The sequence below is a fragment of the Pseudorasbora parva genome, chromosome 9 (genome assembly GCF_024679245.1).
Source record: "Pseudorasbora parva isolate DD20220531a chromosome 9, ASM2467924v1, whole genome shotgun sequence".
Lineage (NCBI taxonomy): Eukaryota > Metazoa > Chordata > Actinopteri > Cypriniformes > Gobionidae > Pseudorasbora > Pseudorasbora parva.
In genome coordinates this window covers 28645859-28673156 of record NC_090180.1, presented here as the reverse complement: position 1 = coordinate 28673156, position 27298 = coordinate 28645859, and the positions used below count along the sequence as shown (strand labels likewise).

At 38.6% G+C, this 27298-nt stretch overlaps 3 protein-coding genes, 1 long non-coding RNA gene and 1 pseudogene across 5 annotated transcripts in view; 4 read left to right on the top strand and 1 right to left on the bottom strand.

The window, feature by feature from the left end:
- Positions 1-6526, top strand: part of LOC137088824 (serine/threonine-protein kinase pim-3-like) — a 57534-nt gene extending 51008 nt beyond the window's left edge. The window contains exon 10 of the mRNA XM_067452176.1: positions 6496-6526. The gene's annotated coding sequence lies outside the window, so the exon portion shown is untranslated. The remainder of the gene's footprint in view (positions 1-6495) is intronic.
- On the top strand, positions 2428-3137 carry LOC137089636 (uncharacterized). Its single transcript, XR_010907742.1, has 3 exons — positions 2428-2609; positions 2842-2982; positions 3053-3137. It is a non-coding gene; the product is annotated as an uncharacterized lncRNA (long non-coding RNA).
- On the top strand, positions 4617-6228 carry LOC137089844 (serine/threonine-protein kinase pim-3-like; annotated as a pseudogene).
- Positions 6527-16829: 10303 nt separating the features above from the next.
- On the top strand, positions 16830-19311 carry LOC137089635 (gastrula zinc finger protein XlCGF7.1). The gene is made up of 3 exons (XM_067453206.1): positions 16830-16896; positions 17196-17318; positions 17509-19311. Exons 2-3 carry the CDS (start codon positions 17234-17236, stop codon positions 18126-18128), a joined length of 705 nt encoding a protein of 234 aa, XP_067309307.1. The 5' UTR covers positions 16830-16896; positions 17196-17233; the 3' UTR covers positions 18129-19311.
- Positions 19312-20107: 796 nt separating this feature from the next.
- mov10l1 (Mov10 like RNA helicase 1) overlaps positions 20108-27298 on the bottom strand; it is a 96484-nt gene continuing 89293 nt past the window's right edge. For both annotated transcript variants that reach the window (XM_067452172.1, XM_067452173.1), the window contains 2 exons: positions 20322-20413; positions 20108-20219 (listed from right to left, as the gene is read on the bottom strand). In XM_067452172.1, the coding sequence (XP_067308273.1) occupies positions 20198-20219; positions 20322-20413 (114 nt within the window). In that variant the 3' untranslated portion in view covers positions 20108-20197. The remainder of the gene's footprint in view (positions 20220-20321; positions 20414-27298) is intronic.

The following is a 27298-nucleotide window of genomic DNA, read 5'->3' as shown; positions in this document are numbered from 1 at the left end:
GTTGCCAAAGACATGGTAAACTGTATGCTCGGAGAGAAAGCTGCAAAGATGCTGGACAAAATCCCTCTCTCCGACAATACTGTGGCTTGTCGCGTTGATTCAATATCTACTGACATCCGCAGCCAGCTAATAAGCAGAATAAAAAAAGTGAACTCTTCTCACTACAAGTTGATGAGTCTACTGACGGAGCGAATCTATCCAATCTGCTGGTCTGTGTCCGTTATTTATTTCAGAGCACATTATGTATATATGAGCCAATATACAGTAGTGAAAACAGCAATCTTTAAGTATGACTTGACAGTATATTTTAATATAAATCAAAAATATAAAAGATGTGCATGATAGCCGACACCTGGATGAACCCTGTACAGTTGGATTTATGACTGTAAATTATTCCATTCAAATGTTATTGAGCTCTAAATTATGACATATTTATATATGAGCCAATATACAGTAGTGAAAAAAAGCAATATTTAAGTATGACTTGACAGTATATTTTAATATAAATCAAAAATATAAAAGATGTGCATGATAGCCGACACCTGGATGATGAGGCTGGAGACAGGAACCATAACAATCCTGATAATGATGTAAATACCGATAAGTCAGACACCGGAAGCTTGAGGAAAACAAGACCAGGACCAAAAAATTTACAGTCATAAAAATGTTTTTGTAGTGACCATAAAAACAAGTAGTTGGAAAAAAATAAAGTCAAATGCAGACTCAACTCAGTTACAAAAGCCCTGGACAGATGTCTTTTATGAAGCGTTCACCAAAGTAAATCCTTGCTGTGAATTAAATAAAACTGTGTCCTTTCATTCAAGTACCAGCATGTAAAATGCCGGAAAAGTCATAAAAAAAGAGCACCTTATTTCAGGGCACTTGCTGTCTGTGTCTTTAATGATTGCTCAGCAAAATACAAGTTTACAATACAAACAAAGCCCAAACCATTCCAGAAGCATATTGACATACATGTCATGCAAATTGGTGATGTGACCCACAAGGACAAATAATAAAAATTCAGAAATGCAAAATTCACTAAAAGAGGAAAAATTGCTGCAACAATAGCAAAAGGAGTAAGTCAGCACTACTACGAATCACTGAGAAGCACACCACCAGATGAGATCTTGGCTGGAAACATCTCCAGATGCCTTACTATGAATGTCCTAAGAGGAATATCCAGTGAAGTTAGGAAAAGCACTAGACTCCATGATGATATTATAATGGAGATGATGCTCTCTCAGAAGGTCATGAAGGAGTGCAGTGGTACTGCCTCTCAAGTGGCAGGTTACATTCAACATTTACAAGTGGACCCAGTTGGTGTCCACTTGTATACAGATTGTGGTCTACGAATACTGGCAGAGCATTTAAAAAACTCACCCCCAGTCACATTGCATCTAGATGCTACAGGCAGCGTCATGTCAAGGATTCCCAAACAAAACAAAAGAATCCTTTATTATGCCCTTGTTCTCCCTGGAAAGGGGAAGGATAAACCACCCATTCCTGTGTCTAAACTAATATCTAACCAGCACTCCATACCAACTCTCACATTTTGGCAGATGGAAACACTAAGACATCTAAGTCAGATAACGACACGGAAGGTCCACCAGGTTGAGACTGATTTTAGCTGGGCACTCATTGGTAGTGTCCTCCTGGCCTTCAATAAAGAAAGTGTCTCATCCTATATAAACAGAGCACATTTAATTGTCAGCCAAAAAGTGAAAAGTGCAGATGCAGTGAATTTCACAGTGCTCCATCTCTGTTCATCTCACATTATAAAGGCTATAACACAAGCCTTTTCAAAGGAAACTGGTGACCATCCTGTGAAGGAATATGCCACATACTCTTTTGGTCTTCTACTTAACAGTTCCACCCTACAGGAAGCGCTTCACATCTTTGAAGATATGGCTGTGTTGTTTACATCAGCAAACAATTCAAAAAAAGTTATGGAGGCAAAAAAGACACTGAACCAAAATATCCTAAAGTCCAAACCTACTACAATGGTTGAAATACTTCTACCGTACGCAGAAGATATGGAGAGTTCGAGCAACATCAGGACAATATGTGGCAAATCTCCCTTCACACATGTGTTCAACAGTCTTCTAGAAAAGGCCAGGTGTGCAGAGACAGAGAGTAACATAAATAATGACTTCTACTGCCCAGGGATCATGAATGTCCTTATAAAGAACTATATGGGCATTTTTCCCCTTTGGAGTGGCATATTGCTTGGGGACCTGAGCAGATACGCCAAAGAGACCAACAAAGAAATCAAAACAAGGGAGACAAATTGCCATGTGGAGCAGTGGTTCTCAATTGTAAAGAATCACATTTTACATCGAAAGAAGTTCATTACAAAGACGTTTAACTCTCTACAAGGAAGATATACACAACATCAGATGATGCATAGTATTGATAGTCAGTCACAAAGTGCATCTCCCAAGCAAAAGACCATTGACCAGCAAGAGGAGAAATGGGCCAAAAGATCCATATCTGAAAGATCTGCAAAGCGTTGTTCAAAGTATTTTGATCCACCAGAAGCAGTGCCCCAACCAAAAAGACGCAAGACAAAGAAAACACCTGAGGATCATTCTGAGGATACATCAGCCAAGGTATAATGAAATTCTCAATCATGTAAATAAAGCTTTTGTATCTATCTATCTATCTATCTATCTATCTATCTATCTATCTATCTATCTATCTATCTATCTATCTATGTATCTATCTATGTATCTATCTATCTATCTATCTATCTATCTATCTATCTATCTATCTATCTATCTATCTATCTATCTATCTATCTATCTATGTATCTATTCATCCATCCATCCATCCTTCCATCAGATGATGATGCAAAATCTTGATAGTCTTTCTCAAGAACAATGGGCCAAGAAATCAACATCTCAAAGACCAGCAGTGCCTCAAACAAAAAGACACAGGACAAAGAAAACACCTGAGGATCATTCAGAGGATACGACAGCACAGGTATAATAAAATTCTTAATCATGTTGCTTTTGTTTACATTAACTCATCCATCCATCCATCCATCCGTCAGATGATGCAAAATCTTGATAGTCTTTCTCAAGTTGAAGAGCAATGGGCCAAGAAATCAACATCTGAAAGACCAGCAGTGCCTGAGGATCATTTAGATGATACATCAGCCCAGGTACAATGAAATTCTCAATCATGTAATTAAGCTTTTGTTAACATTAACTCATAGTACATTTAGTATTAAATTCAAATATCGCATTACAGATCCAATCTCTGTGGTCCAAGAAAGCATGTGAGATTGTCATTGCCATCACACAGTCAAAGGACAAAAAAAGGTCCTTTATCCTGCATCATTCGAGGCTGAAAACACTCCAGCCACATAAATGGCTGGCAGGGGAGGTGAGAAAAAATAACTTTGGCACATTTCTCAGATCAGAGCTGAAAATCTCAAAACTATTTGTTCAACCACCACATTATCTAGTCACTTGTGCAAATCATAAAAGCATTTTATCTTTTTTTTTTTTTTACAAAATTAAAATGCTTTGGTAAATTCATGCTATTGATTATGTACAATTGTCTGCTATTTCCTACAATTGCTAATGCCACATTGTTCAAAATGTATTAAATGGTTCTCTGTTGAATAGTCTTACCCCTCAAAGCATACAGTCATTAGTTCATAACATAAGTCATTAAATGCAAAATGGTTGACCTAGTTATCATAATGTGACAAATATATTATGTATACATTTCTAAGTGTTCAGGGGTAAAGCATTAGATCAACCAATGATACAGCCAGTTCTCTAAAACTGCTCAAACATGCATGTCATGAATCTTCTACTAGAAGGAATATATATATATAGACAGAGCAGAAAACAGAGGAAGGGGTAGATAAGGCATGGGTGTATGCACATTTCTGGTGAAACGAGGCCCGATGTGTACTGTAATATGGTATGCATGTTGTGATCTTAATACTACAAATGAATCCTATCCAGTCTTGTGCAATCAATCTCCCATATTCATTAATCTGTTCATTTGTACTGTTAAAATTGACATATGCCATACCGATAAAGTACAGTTTTAATCACAGGCTCTTGCAAATCCAATATGTTGTGCAAATTGTTCCGAGAAATGAACTTAATTTTTTGCAAATTTTATGCCAAGGCAACTGAGAAAAACTGCAAGGTAATTGATTAGGTTGGTTTGAGAAAGCCAACCTACTGAAACACTATTATTATTATTATTATGAGACAAAATTGTATGATTCTGTCTCCTCCTCCTTTTTGAATCCATATGATCTGAAAATGGCAATCAAAACTGGAAAAAAACTCCCTTAAAATGTAAAGTTAAAAACAGATAAAAAAAATTCAAACTGAAAACCTTCAAACTTCACACTTTTAAATCTTTTTCATACAATCTGGTCATTTTGGTGAGCTTTCTCAAACCAAAATCAAAGTTTGTTGTGACCATTTGTTTTTTTCTTTTTCTTTTTTTTACATTTATCTAATCAAGTTTATGTCTGGGCTTTTATTCTTAGACAATGCAATGCTATTTTCAAGTGTTGGCGAACAACAGTGACCATGGACATAGGATTTATGTACTAGATCACTTCACAGCAAATGTTATAATGAATGGTGAAAGAGATCAAGTACGGAGACAATCTCTCAAAGGTAAAACATTTATTTTTTATTTTTTTATAATCATTAAAAGTACATTTAATGAAGTAATCAAGAAGTAAATTATTCCATTCAAATGTTATTGAAGTTTGAAACGTGCATACCAATGTCGTATGCAACTTTAGAGACGGTCCCTAAATTTGCGAATATCAAACGTCTAACGTCAAACCAACTTCATGCCAGTCATAAACTGAACATCTCAACCAGCCCAGCCGTAATCTGCGGATATACTTCCAGACAGTGAGCCCGGAGGTACCTGGACTTTTAAATCCTCTGCCTTTTGAGTCTGTTTCTGTCTCCACAGGTCAGGCTGACAGGAAGAGGAAGACGGCAGCCAGGAGGGACCACATGATGGAATTCCACACACTTCAATTAAAAGACCAGCTAAACGCTCTCGCAAAGGTCAGATTAGCTTTATATTAACAGTTATTGCTCATTATTATATAATTTGTCAATAAAATGTTCTTCAGCTGTATGATGTAAGAACTGCATCAGAGTAATGTCCTTTTACAGCCTCAGATACAGCAACATGTTTTCTCTTAAAGACATTTCCTGTGATCGTTTATGTTGTAGAAGCATATTCGAAGGGCCCGATGCTGGGTTGAGGTAGATTCGGCTCTGTGTATGCTGGGATCCGCAGGTCTGACAGACTGCCAGTAAGACACTTTTTTTCCCTCCTTTTTCCAGACAGCGTTTAGAAATGCTGATATCAGAAAATGTCATCTGTCACAATTAGGCAGGTGTGATTTACTTTAGTTTATCTGTCTACAGGTCGCCATCAAGTACGTGTCTAAAGATAGGACTCGAAAGAGGCTGAAAGTTGTAAGTTCCAACATGAATCTGTTGTTCTGTTTTATCTGTTTCATTCAGCTCTGGATATAATGGTGCATTTGCCCTGCAGGAAGATAAGGGTCTGCTGCCGCTGGAGGTGGCACTGATGACCCGGGTCAATTCAGCTCCTGCCTGCCCCAACGTCCTGCAGCTTTTGGAGTGGTTTGAGCGTCACACCCGTTACAGCATGATCCTGGAATGGCCAGCTCCCTGCCAAGATCTGCAGAGTTTCTGCAAGGAGAACGGCTGTGTGGATGAGAGCTTCGCCAAGAAAGTGTTAGTGCAGCTGATCACCGCGCTGAAACACTGCGAGAGCCGCGGAGTCCTGCACCGGGACGTCAAGCCAGGGAACCTGCTGATTTCCACAGCTTCCCATGACATCAAGCTGATAGACTTTGGTTGTGGAGACCTGCTAAAGGACTCGGCCTACACCTCCTTTGCAGGTTGGTTACAGAAGGAAACTGTGGATGTCTGTTAACTTTTGCTTTGAGAGAATTTCTTTGGACTGGAACCTTTTCAGTGATTGTTTCTTGTCTTCTTGGGTCTCTCAGGTACTGCTGAATATGCCCCTCCTGAGTGGTTTCATCAGCACCGCTATCATGCAGGACCGGCTACTGTCTGGTCAGTGGGGGTGACGCTCTACAACATCCTGTGTTTCCCCTTCAGAGCTGCAAAGAGGGTCTCCATCAAAAGCAGACTGCTCTTCCCTAGAGAGCTGTCTACAGGTAAGAGATAGCAAACAGTCAAAGGTATAATGTTTGTTACATGATAAGTTTGTTCTTTTGTGTTCCTGAAGACTGTGTTGTGTGTAACAGAGTGCCGTCAGCTGATTAGCTGGTGTCTCAGTGACGCGACGGCAGATCGTCCCAGTTTAGTCGACATTAAGCGTCATCCCTGGTTACACGGAACAGGTATATCAGGTATACATCTGAATCATAGTAGTCATGACTTGGATTGTATTGTTAGAATAAGTGTAGATAAACAGTTTTGAATATTTGTATAGGGTGAGCAGGAGTGACACTGGAACTGCAGAGAGCTTCCTGATCACCTACGGAAAGAGGAGTGGTCCATGAATACAGTTTGCATCTCTGTGAAGCTGTGGATGTGGGGATGCTGGAAGAGCTGAACACACAGCGGCAACTGTAACCAGAGCCCCAATGAGCCAGAGATCAGCTAGTCGAAAGTAGCAAGGTGCATCTTGACGAGGTCGTGAATAAGTGTGGAATCATGGGAGGTGTCGTCGGGAAGGGTGGTCTACATGACTTCATCTAAACATCAGAATGGTAAATCAATAGTTTTGTATCGTCATGTTTGTGTTCTCTCACATTTTGAAACTATTATTAAGTTGTACGATTTTAGACTATTTAGGCAAGGCACGGCAAGGCAAGTTTATTTGTATAGCACATTTCATACCCAATGGCCCAATTCAAAGTGCTTTAATTCAAGTGCCCAATTCAAAGTGCTTTACATAGAAATAAATTAAAACAGTGGTAACAAATGCATGAGAAAAAAGAGTATATGGACGAATAAAAATTTAAAACAAGCATAGTAAAAAACAGTTGTAAAGACAATAATAAGAATAATAATAATAAAATAAAAAAAAATAAAATAAAAAAAGGTCAGATCCACAATAATGGTCTGATATAAAAAATAAACATTCTTCAGTTTACAGCCTACATACATGTACCATCTTTATTAGAGCACCTCTCATTCATTTCTTTCTCAAACACGTTCATAACATCCATTTTAATCACTATTCCCTGATTTTTACTCAATAACCTTCTTGTTAAACCCATTCTCACTCATCATACCCTCCACAGATTTACACATACTCAAACCTTATTGTCAAACTTACTATTTCCATCAAACCCAGTTTTCACTCATCATATTTAACTCAAAAGAACATATAAAATAAACAATAACCAGAGATAAGAAGAACAAAGGTAAACTAAAACAATTATAAAGAGAATAAAGAGATAAGATAGGGTGCAATCAGTCGGACGTAAAGTGCTCAGAGCTCATTCAGTAAATGCACAGCTGAACAGATGTGTTTTGAGTCTGGATTTGAATGTGGCTACTGTTGGAGCACATCTGATCTGTTCGGGAAGCTGGTTCCAACTGCGGCTGGCATAATAGCTAAAAGCAGACTCTCCTTGCTTTGAGTGAACTCTTGGTATTTCTAACTGACTTGATCCTGCTGATCTGAGTGATCTGTTGGGTTTGTATTTAATCAGCATATCTGCGATGTATTGAGGTCCCAGCTCATTGAGTGATTTATAAACAAGTAATAGTACTTTAAAGTTGATCCTAAATGTAACTGGAAGCCAGTGTAAAGACCTGAGGACTGGTGTGATATGGTCATATTTTCTGGTTCTGCTCACAATCCTGGCAGCAGCGTTCTGTATGAGCTGCAGCTGTCTAATGGTCTTTTTTGGGAAGGCCAGCGAGAAGGCCTTTACAATAATCCACCCTACTGGTGATGAAAGCATGAACGAGTTTCTCTAAGTCTTGCCTGGAGACAAAACATCTAATCCTTGCAATATTTTTCAGATGATAGTATGCTGATTTAGTTATTGCTTTGACATGACTACTGAAACTCAGGTCTGACTCCAAAATCACTCCAAGATTCCTGACTTGATTTTTTGTTATCAGGCCTTTAGCCTCAAGATATGCGTTCACCTTGAGAATTTCATCTTTGTTTCCAAATGTAGTGATTTCGGTTTTGTCTTTGTTTAACTGAAGATAGTTTTGGCACATCCAGTTGTTAACTTCATCAATGCATTTGCACAGGGAGTCAATGGGGCTGTAGTCATTAGGTGATAGTGCTAAGTAGAGCTGGGTGTCATCAGCATAGCTGTGTTAAGCAATATTGTTATTTTTCATTATTTGGCTCAGTGGCAGCATATACAGGTTAAACAGGAGTGGTGCTAGAATTGACCCTTGTGGGACTCCGCATGTCATGGATGTCCACTCAGACTTATGATCTCCTATACTCACATAATAACCTCTCCCTTCTAAGTATGACCTGAACCATTTGAGGACCATCCCAGAATGCCCGACCCAGTTGTCCAGCCTGTCTAGAAGTATGGTGTGGTCAACAGTGTTGAATGCTGCACTGAGGTCGAGTAGAACCAGAATTGATGTTTTGCCTGTATCAGTGTTTAAGCGAATATCATTTATAATCTTTATGAGCGCTGTCTCTGTACTGTGATGTGGACGGAAACCAGATTGAAAATTGTCAAAGTATCCATTCGAGTGTAAGAATTTGTTCAACTGATTGAAAACAACGTTTACAGCCATATTTCTTTTATAAATATAATAAAACTAAAGACTTTTTGGAGATTTGAAGGATGCATTACTACTCTATAGGTAGTCAAGATTGACATGAGATTGACTGAAACTGAGTGTTTCACCCCCCCTTTAATGTATGCTCAGTCTTGTTTGTAATATTTTTAATTATGAATGCCTTTCTGTTAATTTTCAACAAATATATAATAAAAAATGATAATTTTCTTGTTTTGAATGAAAATAATATTTTTTCCCCTTTTGGGATTAAATTTTTCAGGCATTAGAGGGTTAAAGGTAACTTCATTTAATTCATTAAAAAACTCCACAGTTACCCTATACATTATTAATCAACTCAATGAGTCATGGAGTAACTGCTTGTGGTGCAAAACGAAAGATGATTATTCAGTTTTATTTGTTGGCTTATGACTGTGAAGAAAAGTTATTTTGTACTTTAATCTATTGCTGTGTGTATGTATAGGGCTGCATGTTTGGGTCCATGTCATATTAGTAGTGAGCTAATGGATGTCTTTTTTTAAAGTCACAATGAAATCAAGACTGGCAATTCTTGTTTTTTAAATAGAATATTGCAGTATTTATTATAAATTATTCATCTGTGTAATTTTTAAATCTTGTAAAAAAAAATAAATCTTTGTAATCTTTACTCAAAACAACTTTGTTTTCCTCTTGCAGTGACAGTGACTTGCAGCCTCTTCTCTGATGATGTGTTTTCTGGCACAAGAGCGGGACAACCTGTCACTCACATGAGATCAGCCATCCAACAATCCAATCAATTTCTGATGGTCAAAATAAAGTCACTGCCACTGATCTATCCACAACTTTCCCGAAGTCTGACCTTTCCCATCATCGCTATGGCAACGTAGAACAAGCCGGTAACGAACTTCCGGTTTACGTTAGTCTGTACTGTTATCAGCTAAACGTTGGTTGTATTATCAGGATTCAGGAGTAGACTTTTATAACAACGCTTCAGGCAAAATGATCATATGTCCCAGATGGTCGCATGGATCTGACTATCTTACAAGAACTTACTAATATCTGTAACACTAAGTGGTTCACCTGAGTTATGCGGCGCAGACATTTTGCCACTGTGTGGTAGGCTTGGCTGTTCCTATGAACCACACAAGAGTTACCTTCCGTCCATGCGCCTGTAAATCGATTTTATTTTATTATAAATAAAGGTTTATTTGTTTCTAGTTATTTATTTTGTTCACCCGCATCCACATTCACCCATCAAATATTATCCCGCGCCGCACTCGGTTGTGCTGGGTCCCGCGGGAGTGCAGGTCTCTATTTGGATAGTAACGTTAGGCCGTTAGAGCGGTCTTGCTACACATTAAATCTGTAAATTATTGAAAACAATAAACATACCCCTTGCAAAAAATTATACAGTTTTACTGCAGTATTTTAAATAGGTTAAACTAATATATAAACTCAAAAATTACATTTACAGGAATTAAATGTTAATTTTTATTACAGTGCATTAAAATTCATTGAAGTTCATGCATCTATTTTCATGTTGATTAAAAAAAAAGTCTACTGACAATGTCTGACATGATCAACATTTCAACAATTACAAATATTAAATTACAAATATTACTTCTACATCACAATTCTTGAGTTTATTTGAAGCTCGTTGGGCATTGAATGGAAGGTGTAGGGTGCTGCTAGGCAACATGTCAAACGGGTCCGTTTTTGTTGCATGGTTTATGGAAGCAAGGTTTCGGAGGTGTGAGACCCAGGCGCTCAGTGCTCATTAACCCCGGCGAGAGCAGCCTTAATTCGGCTAGTCCTTCTGACGACTGCCGCTGCCTGGCAGAAGCCCCTCCCATGACGCAAATGCGCGTCTGTTGTGTAGTGAATGAAGCAAATGGATTCAAAATGTTTACGCGTCCAACTTCGCACGAATTGCACTATTTATTTGCGTCACTCGCGTCTGGTGTGAATGCAGCATAACTGTTATGTGTGCTAAACCGGAATTGAGATACCGTCAACCGGAAGTATCGAGTGTCATGGCGACGCCCACTAAGACTTGCAGGAAAGTTGTGGATATAGAGAACTCACAAGACATCATTAAAAATTGAAGGCGCCGCCATATTGGTATTCCCTAACAAGCTCCCTGCAGATTTGTAACAGAAGCAGGATAGAAATATGTACAGGTTTCTACTTCCCAACCTGAGCTGTAGGGCAAAATCAAATTGCCGGTAGATTGGGCTGGGTTTACCCAGTCTAGGAAATTATATGTAGTGGTGGGAAGTTCGGATCATTTTACTGACTAGGATCTTTGAATCTCACTCAGCAAAATGAACAAATCTTTTTTCCAAGTCATTTCGTTCATTTAAGCAGAATCTAATTAAAATGTTACATTTTTCAACACATATAGTATCTTTGGAATAAAAAAATAAACTAGCTAATACAGTCTTGGGTAAACTTTGAGAAAGAAATGATTAATTAATTGCGCTTGCCTCCCCTCCCGATCCAAGTCGTTCTTTCTTTAGTCACATCACATTTAATCACGTCTGTTCCCTAGAAAGATTAGTAGCTAATAGGCAATGAATTCATAGTTTATTTTTAAACAATTGCTTGTCCAGAACCATGTATAACAACTTTTGATCAGGCATTTAATACCGCTACCAGCGGACACAATTTCATAGGCGGACAGGATTTGTCATGACACCGGGCCTCTGATAGTGGCCGGGGGCATGGTCAGCACGAACAAATAAAGGCCGGTCTCAAATAAAGGCCAGGGGAAAATGAGTGGATAATCTCCTAAATGCCGTTTATTTAATGCGAAACCATCCTGATGCCACGTGCCCCGATGCGAGTCATGCCAGTGCGACACACACTAATCCTGGTCTCTTCTATAGAGTCTGGGATCGTGACGTAAGCAACACAATGCATTTTGGGACTTTAGGTCACGGAGGCCGCTGTCGATACTGTGTTGTATAGGAAATTGACGCTTTTAGTTCTAAAAGTAGAACTAGTTCAGCTAAAAAAGTTACAATGGTGAACGCGTGTTGGGTCATTAACTGCCATAATCGCACCTAATTTGTATGTGCAAACTGGGGGCCGGTGTGATGAGACGTCATGCTCGGCTAGATTCGCTGAGAACTCGTCCATCTTTGGATGCGGAGCTGCGCGCCAAATTACAAAAAAAGCTTATTATTTTGTTGTATGGTGATATTTTTGCAAATGTTTCTTTAAAAAATCAATGATATTTGTCCACTGGATCGATCACTTTAAATTGAAAACGGTTTACATAAAGCAATATTATTTCAAACAGATGGAATTAGAAATACAGGCCTGCCCCTAATAAAAGCCTGCTTCAAATAAAAGCCGGTGTCATGACAAATCCTGTCCGCCTGTGAAATCGTAAAGCGATGGCCCCACACGTACGTTCGCCTTTTCTCAGTAGCCCACACACATGGCAGAGCCTCCTTCTCCACAACAGAATCCTTTTTTTCAGGTATCTGTTCCTTTGTATATGTCACAAGACAAGTGGTCTTGATAATTGTGTGGTACTTAAGTAGGGTTGGGCATCGTTTTGATTTGAACGATTCTGATTCCGATTCCGATTCGTACTTTCGATTCTGGTTCTTTTCGATTCTCGATTCCGATTCTTTGAGGGGTGGAGTCAAAACGTGTCTCATCGATATTCAATGCTATTTTCAATACAACGGGGGAAAAACGCTACATATACTGTCAATTAGATATTTTTTATATATTTTTTTTTTGTCTGTCTTTTGAAAGTCTAGGCAATCAAACATTTCTTCTGAAGAGATCACTTTATATGAAAAAGCTTTTAAGCTTTTTCTCATATATAAACATTGATCAATTCCTATTAAAATATCTCACAAATATTTGTTAACTCAATGTATTTTTTACAACGGGGTAATTGTGTTGCAATAGTTTACACACAGCACAAGTAAGCTTGATTTTGAATGTTAAATTGAATAAACAAACATACATATTACAAAAAATAGCACAAATAAATACAATAGAATAAAAGATATAAATGAAATAGACTGCTTTATTTTTTCAGGTAGGTCTAACATTCAGGTAAGAAACTGAATAAAAAAAACACAAAGTGGCTAAATAAATTTAAAATAACATTGGATTATGTTTTTGCAAAAAAATAAATAGTTTCATATAAAACCATTAAAGTTAGACAAGTTGATCAGTCAAGAGCAGTGTGATCGTTTGTCTTTTTGTAGTTTGACTTTGGATAACAAATGACTGCTGTCCCTTTAAGAGCTGCCGCACTCATGGATCCTGAACACTGCTCCTGTTACTCATTCTTCATTTCTTCCTGAATTGTTTAAGACTGTGTTTACATACTGTTCAAAATGTGCACTGAGAATTTGTTTGAGTGTATTTGACCAATAATAAGCTGTAAAAAGAAGCGAATATTTGCACTTGTATGTCAGGGGCGGCTTTATTACGGTAGACTATGTGTGTGTGTGCGCTTCAGATGTGAGCTTGAAATCTGCGGGGATTCGTAGAATTATGTGCAATCCCGCGCGAAATTCAGACCGATCACACACACTAACACTAACACGCTGTCGTAAGGAAAAGTCCAGCAGAACGCGCGTCTGTCGTGTTCAGAGGTTAACCGGCTGAATGAGAATATGCGGCTGTGCGTCAACCCGCTGTCGGTCAGAGAGGAGAGGAGAGGAGAGGAGAGGAGAGCAGCTGGGATGGCTTGTGTAGGCTGAGCAGGCTATCGTATCTTTTCAGATATTTCAGTATCGATATTTTTGACAACACTAGTTGCACTGTGCCGACCCAGGCTTTTAAAAGTGAAATAAATCCACACTTCAGAGCCGCTTACCGGGCTTCCATGACTAAAAGAACAAGCGGGCGCGCAAGCACCGGAAATCAGGTGGCCATGGAAACCAAAACTTGCGCGCTTGGAACCGAAGATCGGAACCGAAAATACATTTTCTAAACGATTCCAATGGAATCGTTATTTTTTAAACGGTTCCAAGTTAGAACCGGTTCTCGATGCCCAACCCTATACTTAAGTGATGTTTATAAATACTGAGAGGCAAAATAGAGTCTGGATCTTTATCCTCACACTCACAGTTAGCGACGAGTGCATGCAAAGCAGAAACATACTGTTGTATGCTTTCGTGTGGCGCTTGTACTCTTTTTCTGAATGTATGCCGCTCCACGACCACATTGACTTTGGGAATGAACTGTTTTTTTTTTAAAGCAGCAATTGCCATATCATATGTCTCACCGATGTCTGGCAGTGCGTTAAAGGTCTATTGGCCCTCAGCGCCTAATCCAGGGGTCCCCAGACTCGGTTCTGGAGGAAAAACCCCAATCAAACACACCTGAACCAGGTAATCAATGTCGTAATAGGTCCTATTTTAGCTATATTAGGCATTGATTAGCTGTTTCAGGTGTGTGTGACTGGGGTTGGAGCTAAACTCTGCAGGACAGCGGCCCTCTAGGACCGAGTTTGGGGACCCCTAGCCTAAACAGTGAAGTAATGCAGCCCTCTTTTGAGCATCAGGCCATGCAGAGCCCACTGCGTTGATTACCAGCAAATCGTTTTCGAACATGCGCAACCACATGTGGAATGGAATAGGCTCTCCCGGACGGGGCAGAGACGTTGGCGGTGCAGAGACATTCACAGACATTGTTGATCAGTCAATACTTAAAACTTAGTATCCTCGTCGCCAATTTGTTAGATCTGCAGGTAGTAAGTAAGCACAACACCATCTGTATCCTCGGAGATCGTTTACTTTTATTCTGAACAGCAACTTCACATGTTCACACTCACTCCAACACTCTTCTTCTGTTCTAAGGTAACTTTTCCTCATGCCTACTACCCAGTGTCTCTAGAGGCAGCATAAGGAATTATATTGTAGACACAACACGATACATATTACAATATGCGGTTAAAAGTGATTACTCGTGAGTTCAGTAACGCGATTTGTATCGAATTGTGACGAGTGTATTGTTACATTCCTAAGTAAGAGTAAAAAAAGGTATACAATGAAAAAAAAAATGATTTTTTTTATTTTATGAAAAATATACAAGGACTCAATATCACATTTTAATGTGCAGGACCCTACCATTAAACCATGATATTTCCGGACGCTGTTATGGTACTGTGAATCTTGTACCACTGCAACACAGTAGTATAAGTTTACCAGTCAGTTACCTGTAGAATTTCTGACACTGAAGCTCGAATTCTGACTCAGGTGTAACTGCAGGCCTGTTCCTATCATTCATCAGGTTTCCAGTCTCCGTGTTTGGATGAGACCCTTAAAGCAATAAAAGTAATACCAGATAGAACAGACCACTCTATATGCAGAGGATAATGCCAAACAAATATGTGATATTTTGTTTTTGACAAGAAGTCTGACCACTTTCTGAAGAAGCGAGAGTTGTCGATGTGGGGTCTTGTCTTTTTGCTGTGTCACAAATCCTCCTCACTTTCAATGCAGGACTCTGCTCCAACCCTGTTTGTTCCTGAGTTGTTAAGGATGTACTCCTACTGTATGCTCAGATCTACTACACAATCAACAATTATTCATATAAATGAATAAGACATTTTCAAGTGATTCAAACATTTGACAATTCAATAATTTATCACACTCAACATCAAACCCTCAGACTTTAAATGTAATTGATCAATAATTCAACACACATTTGCATGTTAAAACTTGTCTGATGTTGGTAATGGTCACATGAGGACATGTAGATAAAATATCCTAGATTTGTTTTTGCAAGTATCTTATTTTTTATTGGTTACATTTTAATATGTATATACAGGGCTATGAGTATAGGGCCTATGAATATTATTATTATAGTTTTAACTCTAGTTTCAACTATCTAAAACAAAATAATATTCATTGGGCCTCTCAACCAAATAACTATTTGATTTTAATATTATTCCTAATATTGTGCTGGTCCCTCTTTTGCTGCCAAAATAGCCATGACCCGTTGAGGCATGGGCTCCACTAAATCCCTGAAGGTATGCTGTGTTATCTGGCACCAAGATGTTAGCAGCAGATCTTTAAGTCCTGTAAGTTGCGAGGTAGGGCCTCCATGGATCATACTTGTTTGTTCAGGAAATTTGGAATTTGGAGGACAAGTCAACACTTCAAAATCGTTGTTGTCCTCCTCAAACCATTCCTGAACCATTTTTGCTTTGTGGCAGTGTGCATTATCCTGCTGAAAGAGGCAGCTGCCACCAGGGAATACCATTTCCATCCAAGTGTGTACGTGTTCTACAACAATGCCGGTGGTAGGCCCAATGTGTCATCCATGTGGATGGCAGGACCCAAGGTTTCCTACCAGAACATTGCTCAAAACTTCACATTGCCTCCATCAGCTTGCCTTCTTCCATAGTGTATCCTTGTGCCATGTTCCCCAGGCAAGCAACGCACACGCACCCGGCCATCAGATGTAAAAGAAAAGGGATTAATCAGACCAGGCCACCTTCTTCTATTGCTCCGTGGTCCAGTTCTGATGTTCAATTAAAGAGAGATTTTTGACATACGTCAGCATGACATCAGAGCAAGGCGGACCGCCCTCGGACACATTTCTAACCGGCATGCATCTCGCGCTGATCACCGGTGATCGGTTCTGCGCAGATTTTGCTCATCTCAAACAAGCCTAATGAATCACTGGTCACGTCAGAAACAAATGATTTGCAAAGCCAATTACAAAAGCGATAGGATTAGCTACTGCTGTCATCATTGCATAATAAAATACAAATTACTCGTACTTAAAGTTGACATCTGTATAATTAACTAATTGACTAACCAAAATAATGTCAAACCCTTGCGCAATAACTATCATAATACATGTGTTCATTTTTGTACAGCATATCTCTAAGAAATTAAATTATATGTGTGAAGAAGTTGTTTTTAAAAGAAGACAGCAAGGCAGGAACAGGGCAGTAGTTACATCAAATTTAAAAAATATAATGACATTTTTAAACAACTTTGAACGTTTTTTAAATTTTAACGATACATATTTTAATACTGGAGACTTTTATTTTGATTCTCTGAACGGCGGTGTCTTCGTGTGACGTCATAAGCCTGCGCCCGCGCCTTCTCTAATGTCCGCTGGATAAAAGGTTTGTTTTCATCTGTATACAAAACGTTCAAAGTTCTTCACTTTTTTTGTTTAAACAACCTGGCAATGCTACTAAAACCGTTTTGTTTTTAGTAATGCTTAAACGAATGTTGGTTGTTATTGATTGTATTTAAAATGCATTTATGTGACGTGTCGATGGCGTCTTTTAGCAGAAATCTTAATTTCTGAGTTACATTTACCCGTAACAGAATAATGTATTGTGCCTTTTATTTCCTCTCGGTTTGACCATCATCATCATCATCATCATCATCTCGATCATGATCGCTTCAAAACGAACAGGAAAAGCCAGAGGTTTATCGACCGAGATCTGCGTGACGATGGAGTTTATTAAAGTGGAGATTGTGGATCTGAATGAACTAGAACCATTCAGAGTGAAAGAAGAACAAACTGAAGAGCAAAGAGGTTGGTGTCCGATCCTGAATAGAAAAAAAATAAAAAATCAAATGATTGTTGTGTGTATTTGTTTACCATCGTTTGAAGCCTTTAGCATGCAAATGACAATAGTGACTTTTTATCTGCAGTCCATATGAGGGTTATTCATCATCTTCCACCATTGTTACTCTTGAATTGATTATTAACTTGTTTATTTTAGACCAGATTGAAGTGGAAGTGGAGGAGGAAAGTCAAGATCAGAATGAAGTGGAGAAAAATCAGGAGTCTCAAAGCTTCACAACTGGGGAAAACTCAAAAAGAGGCCAAGTAAAATCGTTTGGATGCCCACATTGTGGAACGAGCTACAAATCTAAAGAAGACCTTAAGGATCACATGACAATCCACAGCGAGAGGCCGTACACGTGCCTTCAGTGTGGAAAGAGTTACACGCAGAAAATCAACCTCCAGAATCACTTGTTAATTCACAACGGAAACAAGCCTTTCACATGCACACAGTGTGAAAAGAGCTTCACACGCAAAGGAGACCTGAAGAAACACATAATATGCCATTTCGGAGAGAGGCCTTTCACGTGCCATCAGTGTGGGAATAATTTCAGACATCAAGGAAACCTAACAAGTCACATGAAAATTCATGTGGGCGAGAAATCAAGCCAAAGTCCTCAAAATGACAAGAAAATGGCGCAAGTGTGCAATTTCAAAACTCCTGTAATCTATCATGCTGGAGCGATGCCCTTTAAATGTGATCACTGTGGTCAGAGATTTATCCTGTCGGCACACTTAAAGAGACACCTGAGATGGCATGCAAAGGAGAAATCTTGAGTTGTTTTTTTATTTTGCCTTTGGCAAGTTTCAAAGAACCATAAAATATACAGTCTGGAAGTGTGTGTGTGTTGGGTGTGGGAATGCTGCAAATACCCTGTACTTGAGTTTTCAACCAGTCATAGAGAAAAGCATTGCTTTAATTAGTGATGACAAAATGTATTCTTTTTAAGGTCCACCTGAGAAATAGAGCGATTTCACATTTCTCAGGGAAGTTTCTAAAAATGACCTGTAGTCGATGGTTGTGCTTATTCGACAGCGAGACAAAATATTAATATACAAAATATTAATTTGGCACACTATTAGCAATGCCTTTATGTCGGGACTAACAGTTGTAAATCATATTATTTGTAAATACATTGTGCAAGAGAGCAGTTGCTAAATATTATATCTTCCTCCATGTTTAAGCATTCAGTTTAGTTGATCATAGCTGAGGTATATCATGAGATTATTTAACAGACCTTGATTTAACATGACTAAAAATCCCAAATAAAAACATATTTTGCGCATGGTAATTGCGTAACCGAGCCGTAGAATTTAAAGCTCCCACTATTTTTTGTAATTATTGGATGAGAACACGGTAGGAATTGAATTGAGCTGAATAATGGCGCTATATTTTCTTCTCTAGAGGCTTTTTAGTAATTAGAAGTGGATGTATTGTTTCCTCATTGAAGAATTTTTCAACATGATTTGATACTGTTTTGATTTGCTGTTGTTGATGCTGTTTATGACTGTAAAGTTGTTCTAAATTGATCTGTATTGTATAAAGTGCTATATAAATGTGACTAGACAAGCAGTGTTGACTACACATATATGTGAAGTGCAAGGTTCATTTGTTTCAATCACTTGACTTTCCCCAGTGAGCTACCATAATTATGACCATCAGCTGGAAAATAATGATCACTTAATGACATTTGATTTGATCCCACAAAATGTTATAACAGATGTCACGTTAACAGACCCTACCAATCAAATGCAGACATTTATATATACAGTTGTGCTCAATTTAAAAAAATTCAAAATTTGCTCTTGGAAAATGTTAATTTTAACGATAGTGGAATCATACAAAATGAGTTATTTTTTATTTAGTATTGCCTGAATCAGATTTTACTTTAAAAAAAAAAGTCTTGACTATAAAAAAAGTTTATGAACCCTTGATTCTTAATACTGCATCATGATCCACGGCTGTTGATTCCCTTGTTTGTCCTGTTAACAGTTAAACTGCCCAATGTTTTTCAGAAAAATCCTTCAGGTCATCCAAATTCTTTCATCTTTCATCATTTGCATATTTGAACCCTTTAAAGCAGTGCCTATGATTTTGAGATCCGTCTTCTCACTTAGGGCCTCAAAAACAACTATTAAAAAAGGGCTGCTGATGACAGTATTACAATATATATCTTGAAAGGTAGATGACAAGCTGTAAAATCAGTAAGAGATGAGCTGTTTGCTCATAAAGCAGTTTTTAAATGGAGTCTTTAGTGCACTGAATAGTGTAAGAAGGACTCTTTCCCCGTGTACATAAAAGCATGGGCCCCACGTTTAATTGAAGATCTAATCGTTAAATTGGTAGATGTTTTTAAAGTTGGTGCCATCAAATCTCTGATAACCTTGAGCACATCTGTATACAGATTTGCCCGTCATATTCTTTAGATGTTGTTCAGATGGACATAACCGTATTAATAATCTTGAGTCTCAATAATGTTAAAAATCACCAAACCTGTCAGTCAGACAACTAAATGTAAAAACGTAACTTCCTGGAAGTAAGGAACAGATGGAACCCAGCGGCAAAAACACCTAAAATGAATGATTGCTGAAATAATTTTAATAAACATTTCAAGGAACAGAAAAAGAAATAAACACTGGTTCTCACAGTGCACTGCCTCAATACTGCCCCATTTAGCCAGAGGCACGATGAACAAATCCTAGGAGGTTTAGTCAGAACTACTTGTGCTGGGAATTAGGAATAAGCAAAAAGTGGCTAGATGACAGATCCATTATTTATTAAACACAAAACAATCTTTGAACAATTATCACAACTCTTTGCTGGTCCAAGTTCAGGCCAGTGAGTTCTAGGTTTCTTCTGAAAGAATCCTGTAAAAACATTAACAGCATTAAGAGATGAGATCATTTAGTCCTGACCTACACAAATAAAAAGACATGACTAGTTCTGTAATGTGACAAAACAAATCAAACCTTGACGAGGCCTGTAGACTCACTGGAGGGTCACAGCCCACGAACGCTCGGTTATCATACGAGTACTGCAGCAAAGCACTGAAACATGGGTCCTGTAATAAAACACATTGATTTAGCTACACAATAAGAAAGCACACGTGTGTACTAGGCATATGGGCCCACCATCAACAATTCAGAATTATTTATTTATTAAAAGTAAAATAAAGTAATATAAAGTATAGTGTAGTCAAATAAAATTATAATCTTTAAATTAAAGCTGCGAGCAGCGATGACGGGCCCAAGCCGGGGGCACCGCCACCCCGGTGGCATCAGCTTAACTGTGCACAGCAGGCAATAGGCATTTAATATGGGAAAAAAATAAATAAAGGGACTATGTCAAAGTCATTTGAATTCACCTCATTAACTGCAGCAACTGGTGCTGCTATGACCAGGAACCACAACACTCACATCTATGAGATCAATTACATTTTATTCTTTAATTTTATGTCAGATGATGTCTAATGTCAATTTCAAAATGAGTGCAGAATACTGTCCAAATGCTGAAGTTGTATTATCCTTACACTTCTCTTAAAAATAAATTAAGCCAAATCACAGAGACCGCAACAATGATTTTAATATCAGTGTCAGGTAAGAGTAATATGCGTGCATAAAATTTATAGAGGTTTATTATAAACAGCCACTTTTATAAGATCATGTGAAATTATATTTTTTTATCCATTTGAATTTTAATCAATAAATAATTAGTTTAAAGAGGTGTCATACGTGATCTTTGCAAACACAGCACATGACCTTCTTTAAAGCCCATGTTATAGAAAACAATTAAAAGTATTAGGGTATCACTTTCAATTATGTGCAAATGTATTTTTTGCAGCTCAAAATATTGTAAGTTCAGAAGACCAGTGTTATATATATATAATACATTTTTTAAACTTATTTTTCACAATAAAGTGATAGATATTGCTGATAGCCTATGATATGAAAGGGTTAAATTATGAAAAACAAGAAACAAGGCGACATACACAGAGTGAGAGAGACCCCCTCCACACACACACACACACACACACACACACACACACAGAGTGATCCTGAGAGAGAAGGGGGGGGGGGGGGGGGGGGAATGACAGACACAAAATCTAAACAGTGAGAGAACATTGTTTTTATTTCACTGTCTGAAAAACACTGTTTTGCAATAACAACAATATTTTTATCTTCAAAACAGTGTTCCCTAGGACATATCCAACCTGGTTACTAAATAAGGCTACACTCCCACCTTCTGGTTATTCTATATGCCGGTAGCTCATTGGTTCTCATTTTTGTCCTTAAACAAAAGGCATTAATCTTCTCATTTTTTTAAGTTACACACACTACTTTTTTTTCCTTTTCTTTTTAAAGACAATTAAATGTGTTTTTTCTTTTGTTAGTAATGTTTTTTTAAATATTTATATTTTTTTTATTAATAATTATTTGTATTAACACAATTATTTAACTAATTATATAAAACAATATTGTCAATGCCCTACAAATAAACTGGTTTTATACATGAATTTTTTTATTCAAACCCAGAATAATATGTTTAATCCTTTAATGCAGGCCAAAGCACAGCATTGAGAGGTAATCTTTTTAGACAGAAGAGTGGCTCTCTCACACACACACACACACACACACACACACACACACACACACACACACACACACACACTGTAGAAACCAGTGACACGTGTCCCAATGAGTCTGTGTGCATTCAGGTTGAAGTCCCCACCAGGCTAGAAAAAAGAACACACACACACACACACACACACACACACACACACACACACACACACACACACACACACACACACACACACACTAGTAATGCTAAAGTTTGCTGCAGGCAACTCTTATCAGTTCAGCCCATCCACCCCCACCCCCCACACACACACACTCATGTCTGGTTCACTATCTATTTGGGGACTCACCATAGACATAATGGTTTTTATGCTGTACAAACCATATTCTGTCCTCCTACACAGCTCCTACCCCTAAACCTACCCATCACACAAAACTTTCTGCATTTTTACATTTTCAAAAGAACTCATTCTGTCTGATTTATAAGCTTTTGTACCCATTGGGAAGTCCCCATGAGTCTGTGTGCATTCAGGTTTAAGTCCCCACCAGGTTAGAAAACCATTCACACACACACACAGAGGCAAGGTTTTTTGCTTGAAAACTTATACAATATTGCACTCTACTGGTCATTTAAGGGAGAGCATAAGTGTTGAAAAAAAAAAAAAAAAAAACTGTGTGATATATAGAATAACCAGCAGGTGGGAGTATAGCCTTATTTATGAACCAGTTACTTGTGTCTCTCTTTTGTGTTTTTTAGTCTTCTGCTAAGGGAACACCGTTTGAGATATCCAATAACCGTTCGCATTTTAGCATCTTCTGTATATTTACTTCATGTCGTCCGAGTTTGAAGGAGATTGAATGAATCCCCTTTTGAGGAGAAGGTAAAAACTCAGAGCTCGTTTTCAACTTTTTGTTATCTTCCAACCAAATTATCTGACTTCCTGTTGGTCAGAGCTAATGACTGTAAATTAGAAAGTTGTCCGGCTCGAAATGTACAATATATATCCCGAGTTTGGTGACTGCAGATAAAACTAACCCCCCCATTTTGGACAAAAGTGACACACTTCCTGCTGCCAGTTGGTGGCGCTATAACTTTGACTCACAAAAGTCATATCCATGTGATCGGCTTCTTACAACGAACACACAGCTGAAGTTTCATCAAAATGAATTAATGTATGCAAAAGTTATAACACACTTCCTGTTTCCCTTTTCTCGCCATAAATTTGTCTCTTCGCCACGGCCAAACCGTTTGAGATATCAAAAAGTTGCTCGCAATTTAGCATCCTCAGTGTCTTGACTTCATGCTGACCGAGTTTGGTGCTGATCGGGTGAATCGTCTAGGAGGAGTATCGCAAATTCCACAGCATGCGTTTTCCGAACAACCCATAATAGCTCACTTCCTGTTGGGCGACGCTTATGACTATGAGTGCGGAAGTTGCTTGGCCCGATGAGATCTATAAGTGTACCGAGTTTCATACATGTACGTGCAAGTGTGTTTAATATATAGACCCAGTTTTTCAAGGGGGCGCTGTTGAGCCCCCCTGCCACGCCCGGGTCAAAGGCCTCTGCCAGACCCTGTTGGCCGCGCATTCCGATGCGTGTGCAAAGTTTCAAGAGTTTTCGAGCACGTTAAGTGCCCCAAAAATGCCCAAAAGGCGAAAAGATAATAATAATAATAATAATAATAATAATTAAAGCTGCGAGCAGCGATGACGGGCCCAAGCCGGGGCACCGCCACCCCGGTGGCATCAGCTTAACTGTGCACAGCAGGCCAATAGGCATTTAATATGGGGAAAAATAAATAAAGGGACTATGTCAAAGTCATTTGAATTCACCTCATTAACTGCAGCAACTGGTGCTGCTATGACCAGGAACCACAACACTCACATCTATGAGATCAATTACATTTTATTCATTAATTTTATGTCAGATGATATCAAATGTCAATTTCAAAATGAGTGCAGAATACTGTCCAAATGCTGAAGTTGTTTTATCCTTACACTTCTCTTAAAAATAAATTAAGCCAAATCACAGAGACCACAACAATGATTTTAATATCAGTGTCAGGTAAGAGTAATATGCGTGCATAAAATTTATAGAACTTTATAAACAGGAGAATATTTGAAAATTGCTCTAATATGCCACATGTATCACAGCAGCTGGTGCCACTATGACCACAAGCCACACCTATTATGAAATTTAAATATAGATTTTTTTTTAATGCATTAGGATATATTGGGTCACTCTCAATTATGTGCAAATGCATCTTTTGCAGCTCAAAATTTTGTAAATTCAGAGGGCCAGTGTTTAATTAAGATATAGTATTTTCTTTGTTGTTTTTACATATTTTTCACACTAAAGTGATAGTTATTTGTGATAGCCTCTGATATGAAGGTTTAAATTATGACAATCAAGAGACAAGGTGGCACACACAAAGAGTGAGAGAGATCCCCTCCACACACACACACACACACACACACTCACACAATCAAAATGAAGCTGGCACCATCCCCCTACAAACAGACACACACACACTGAGAGAGAGAGAGAGAGAGAGAGAGAGAGAGAGAGAGAGAGAGAGAGAGAGAGAGAGAGAGAGAGAGAGAGAGAGAGAGAGAGAGAGAGAGAGAGAGAGAGAGAGAGAGAGAGAGAGAGAGAGATTAAACATGATTTTCAACAAAACAAAAATAGTAAAATCTAAACGGTGGGGAAAAGTTTCAAGCCACACTCATGATGTAATTTAAATATAGATGAATTCTAATGTAATGGGATATAAGTCATTTTCAAATATGTGCAAAGTTATCTTTTGCAGCGCAACATTTTGTATTTATTACAGTATTTAATTCAAGGTATTTGTAGAGTTTTTTTTTTTTTTTAAACTCATTTTTTTTTTACATTTGTATTAGCCTATGATATGTTAGGGTTCAATTATTACCATCGAGAGAAAGTGACACACACACACACACACACACACACACACACACACACACACACACACACACACACACACACACACACACACACACACACACACACATATCTGGTTCACTATCTTTTTGGGGACTCACCATAGACGTAATGGTTTTTATGCTGTACAAACCATATATTCTGTCCCCCTACACTGCTCCTACCCCTAAACAGTAGGAATGCTGAAGTATGCTGCAGGCAACTCTTATCAGTTAAGCCCATCCACCATCCCCCATCCACAACAACAACCCCCCCCCCCCCCCCCCCACACACACACACACACACACAGACACTGTAGAAATCAATGACACATGTCCCCATGAGGCTGTGTGCATTCAGGTTGAAGTCCCCACCAGGCTAGAAAAAAGAACACACACACACACACACACACACACACACACACACACAAACACACACACACACACACACACGTCTGGTTCACTATCTATTTGGGGACTCACCATAGACGTAATGGTTTTTATGCTGTACAAACCATATATTCTGTCCTCCTACACTGCTCCTGCCCCTAAACCTACCCATCACACAAAACTTTCTGCATTTTCACATTTTCAAAAGAACTCATTCTGTATGATTTATAAGCTTTTGTACCCATTGGGAAGTCCCATGAGTCTGTGTGCATTCAGGTTTTAGTCCCCACCAGCCTAGAAAACCATTCTCACACACACAGGCAAGTTTTTTTGCTTGAAAACTTATACAATATTGCCCTCTACTGGTCATTTAAGGGAGAGCATAAGTGTTGAAAAAAACCACACAAAAAAAACAGTGTGATATATAGAATAACCAGCAGGTGGGAGTATAGCCTTATTTATGAACCAGGCACTTGTGTGCTTATTTTGTCTTTTTTAGGCTTTTGCTAAGGGAAAACCATTTGAGATATCCAATAACCGTTCGCATTTTAGCATCTTCTGTATATTTACTTCATGTTGTCCGAGTTTGGAGGAGATTGAATGAATCGCTTTTGAGGAGAAGGTAAAAACTCAGAGCTCGTTTTCAACTTCTTGTTATCTTCCAACCAAATTATCTGACTTCCTGTTGGTCAGAGCTAATGACTGTAAATTAGAAAGTTGTCCGGCTCGAAATGTACAATATATATATACCGAGTTTGGTGAATGTACATAAAACTAACCCCCCACTTTGGACAAAAGCCACACTTCCTGCTGCCAGTTGGTGGCGCTATAACTGTGACTCACAAAAGTCATATCCATGTGATCGGCCTCTTACAACGAACACACAGCTGAAGTTTCATCAAAATGAATTAATGTATGCAGAAGTTATAACACACTTCCTGTTTCCCTTTTCTCGCCATAAATTCATCTCTTTGCCACGGCCAAACCGTTTGAGATATCAAAAAGTTGCTCGCAATTTAGCATCCTCAGTGTCTTGACTTCATGCTGACCGAGTTTGGTGCTGATCGGGTGAATCGTCTAGGAGGAGTATCGCAAATTCCAGAGCATGCGTTTTCCGAACAACCCATAATAGCTCACTTCCTGTTGGGCTGACGCATAACTTAGAGCACGAAAGTTGTTCGGCCCGATGAGCTCTATATGTGTACCGAGTTTCATATATGTACGTGCAAGTGTGTTTGATTTATAGAGCCCGTTTTCAGACCCCACTTTAGGGGGCGCTGTCGAGCCCCCCTGCCACGCCCGGGTCCCAGCCTCAGCCCGGCCCTGATGGCCGCGCATTCTGATGCGTGTGCAAAGTTTCAAGAGTTTTCGAGCATGGGAAAGGCCCCAAAAATGCCCAAATAGTCGGTAAAAAAAATAATAATATATAATAATAATAATAAAAACCCTTAGAAGAACAATAGGGCTCTGCGCCCTTTCAGGGCTTGGGCCCTAATTAAAGCTGCGAGCAGCGATGACGGGCCCAAGCCGGGGGCACCGCCACCCCGGTGGCATCAGCTTAACTGTGCACAGCAGGCAATAGGCATTTAATATGGGAAAAATAAATAAAGGGACTATGTCAAAGTCATTTGAATTCACCTCATTAACTGCAGCAACTGGTGCTGCTATGACCAGGAACGCCAACAGTCACATCTCTGAGATCAATTACATTTTATTCATTAATTTTAATGTCAGATGATGTCAAATGTTAATTTCAAAGTGAGTGCAGAATACTGTCCAAATGCTGAAGTTGTATTATCCTTACACTTCTCTTAAAAATAAATTAAGCCAAATCACAGAGACCGCAACAATGATTTTAATATCAGTGTCAGGTAAGAGTAATATGCGTGCATATAATTTATGGAAGTTTATTATAAACAGCCACTTTTATAAAATCATGCGAAATTATTTTTTTATCCATTTGAATTCTATCAATAAATAATTAGTTTAATGGGGGTGTCATACGTGATCTTTGCAAACACAGCGCATGACCTT